The following is a 2500-nucleotide window of genomic DNA, read 5'->3' on the forward strand; positions in this document are numbered from 1 at the left end:
ACCACAGACCCACTGCTGCTACACTGACACCTAGAGGATAATCACAGGAGTGCAACCTCAACAGGAGGTTGTGATGATGATGGTAATGTTAATATATTCATATTGTTGATTCCAGATCAATCACAGTTTAATGGCCGACCTTCAGGTAGGAAGCTAGAAACCATTTCTGCTTCTGATAATAAGAAGTGTGATGATGATGATGGTAATGATGATGATGATATGATGATGATGATGATGGTGGTGATGATGATGATGATGGTGGTGGTGATGATGGTGATGATGATATGATGATGATAATGATATGATGATGATAATGATGATATGATGATATGATGATGATGATGATGGTGATGATGGTGATGGTGATTATGGTGGTGATGATGATGATGGTGATAGTGATGATGATGATTATGATGATGATGGTGGTGGTGATTATGGTGGTGATGATGGTGATAGTGATGATGATGATTATGATGATGATGATGATGATGGTGGTGGTGATGATGATGGTGGTGATGATGATGGTGATGGTGATGATGGTGGTGATGATGATGGTGATAGTGATGATGATGATGGTGATAGTGATGATGGTGGTGATGATGATGGTGGTGATGATGATGGTGATGTGATTATGGTGGTGATGATGATGATGATGGTGATAGTGATGATGATGATGATGATGTGGTGATGATGATGGTGGTGATGATGATGGTGGTGGTGATGATGATGATGGTGATTATGATGATGGTGATGATGATGGTGGTGGTGATGGTGATGGTGGTGATGATGATGAAGGTTCTTGTGTTCCCCCAGCAGGCAGCTCCAGCTCAGAGACGACAGACAGTAAGAACAAAAATGTTATTAACTTGATCTTCATCACCCATCAACATCTTCATCCTGACTCCTGTCTCTGTGCAGCTGCAGCCGCTGGTCAGGTGACAGCAGCAGGTAGGTGGAACCATCGATGCTCTTTAACGCCTTAAAGGAGGATTCATGATTGATCAAAGGATTGATTGATTTTAGAACCTTCTGCAGCTGCAGTCAACAGTGTGGAGGAAGAGGAGGGTGAGATTAAAGCAAAAAGCACATTATCACATTATCATTATCACATTGCCACATTGTCAGGTGCTCTAGAACACGCGTGTCACCTCTGTGACCTCTCATGTTTCATGATTTGGATTCTGGTGATTTGGAGGGTGAATATTTACCTGTGCAGTCACTTCCTGAAGCAATAAAGGAGTTTAGTTGCTGACTGAAGCCTTTTGATTTTAATTTTGTACATTAAACTTCATCTAATTTCAACCGTTGCTGTTCTTTAGAGGATGACAACAGTGACTCTGAGGAGAACGGGAGGAAATCCTTTCGCTCAGCCAAACCTCAGAGAGCGTTGCCCCATCAAAGCACCGCCCACATCACCCAAAGCACCGCCCACATCGTGCAAAGTCCCGCCCACCTACCTCCGATTCCAGCCGTTCCCTCGCAGCCAGTCGTTCCCAACCCCAAAGCTATGGTGAGGACCCGAACCTCCAAGAAACGCTCCAGAACCAGCCGCCGTCAGATATGAGTCCAGACTCACATGTACTGTATGTGGGCGTGAAAACATCCAGATTTTATAATAAATCTGAACCTGACACAAACAGCACGATCCAAAGCTCTAATGTGTCTAACTGTGTTTCCTGTTTATCCTTTATCTGTGTTCATGCATAAAGTCATAAATATCGACGCTGAAATCTAATATCCACTTGCTGTTTGTGACTTTTGTCAGTTTGAAAAAAGGTTTTACAAATTTGAGTTCTTGCAAAGTTCAACCTTGTAAAAACTGAAGCTAACATTAAAAGAAATAAAGATGACTGCCATTATGTTCCATCAAAGGTTGAGTTCCATCATTGACCTCTGCAGAGGAGGATCGGGTCTTTGTTCCTTCAGGTTTTTTTGAGCAGGACAAACAGAGTTGCTACAAAAACAACTGAGACATAAGCCTCGGCTATTCTTAGCGTGAATGAAAAGTTACATAAGCATAAATGTCAACTAGTGTGAAAGTGTTGGAATGAATAAAAACAGTCAAACAGTTCAAATTTGCTTTAATGTGTAAAATATGTGAAAAGTTCAGCTTAGCTAGTTAGCTATGATGAACGGGGCAGTTCGCTTGTGGACAAGAGAGAAATGCAAATTCAGTGTAAAACTGTTTAATCTGTGAAAAATCAAATCCACAAAGATCCTGAATTTCTGCACAGACACAGTTTTAGGTCTCAGCCTGAGGACAAGTCCAGGCAGAGGAGGAGGTCAGGTGGACATAGATTAGCATCGGAATCAGACACGCGCAGTTAACATCAAACAGATGTGTGATTAAAATATGCCCAAAGCGTCAGATAAACGTAAGATCAGATCAAAAAACACATTTGCTGAAAGAGTTTGTGTGTGTGTGTGTGTGTGTGTGTGTGTGTGTGTGTGGTGTGTGTGTGTGTGCGCATTTATCTCATTATCACTATCATCATCATTA

At 41.8% G+C, this 2500-nt stretch overlaps 1 protein-coding gene across 7 annotated transcripts in view; it reads left to right on the top strand.

Annotated features, from left to right (window-relative positions):
• Nucleotides 1-2075, top strand: part of si:ch211-133n4.6 (uncharacterized protein LOC797776 homolog) — a 3977-nt gene extending 1902 nt beyond the window's left edge. For 2 of the 7 annotated variants that reach the window (XM_057021096.1, XM_057021099.1), the window contains 5 exons: nucleotides 116-145; nucleotides 814-843; nucleotides 919-948; nucleotides 1024-1065; nucleotides 1320-2075. In XM_057021096.1, the coding sequence (XP_056877076.1) occupies nucleotides 116-145; nucleotides 814-843; nucleotides 919-948; nucleotides 1024-1065; nucleotides 1320-1564 (377 nt within the window). In that variant the 3' untranslated portion in view covers nucleotides 1565-2075. The remainder of the gene's footprint in view (nucleotides 1-115; nucleotides 146-813; nucleotides 844-918; nucleotides 949-1023; nucleotides 1066-1319) is intronic. The other 5 variants (XM_057021097.1, XM_057021100.1, XM_057021101.1 and 2 more) reach the window with 3 other exon arrangements.
• Nucleotides 2076-2500: the final 425 nt, after the last annotated feature.

This window comes from Takifugu flavidus, chromosome 21 (assembly GCF_003711565.1).
Source record: "Takifugu flavidus isolate HTHZ2018 chromosome 21, ASM371156v2, whole genome shotgun sequence".
NCBI lineage: Eukaryota > Metazoa > Chordata > Actinopteri > Tetraodontiformes > Tetraodontidae > Takifugu > Takifugu flavidus.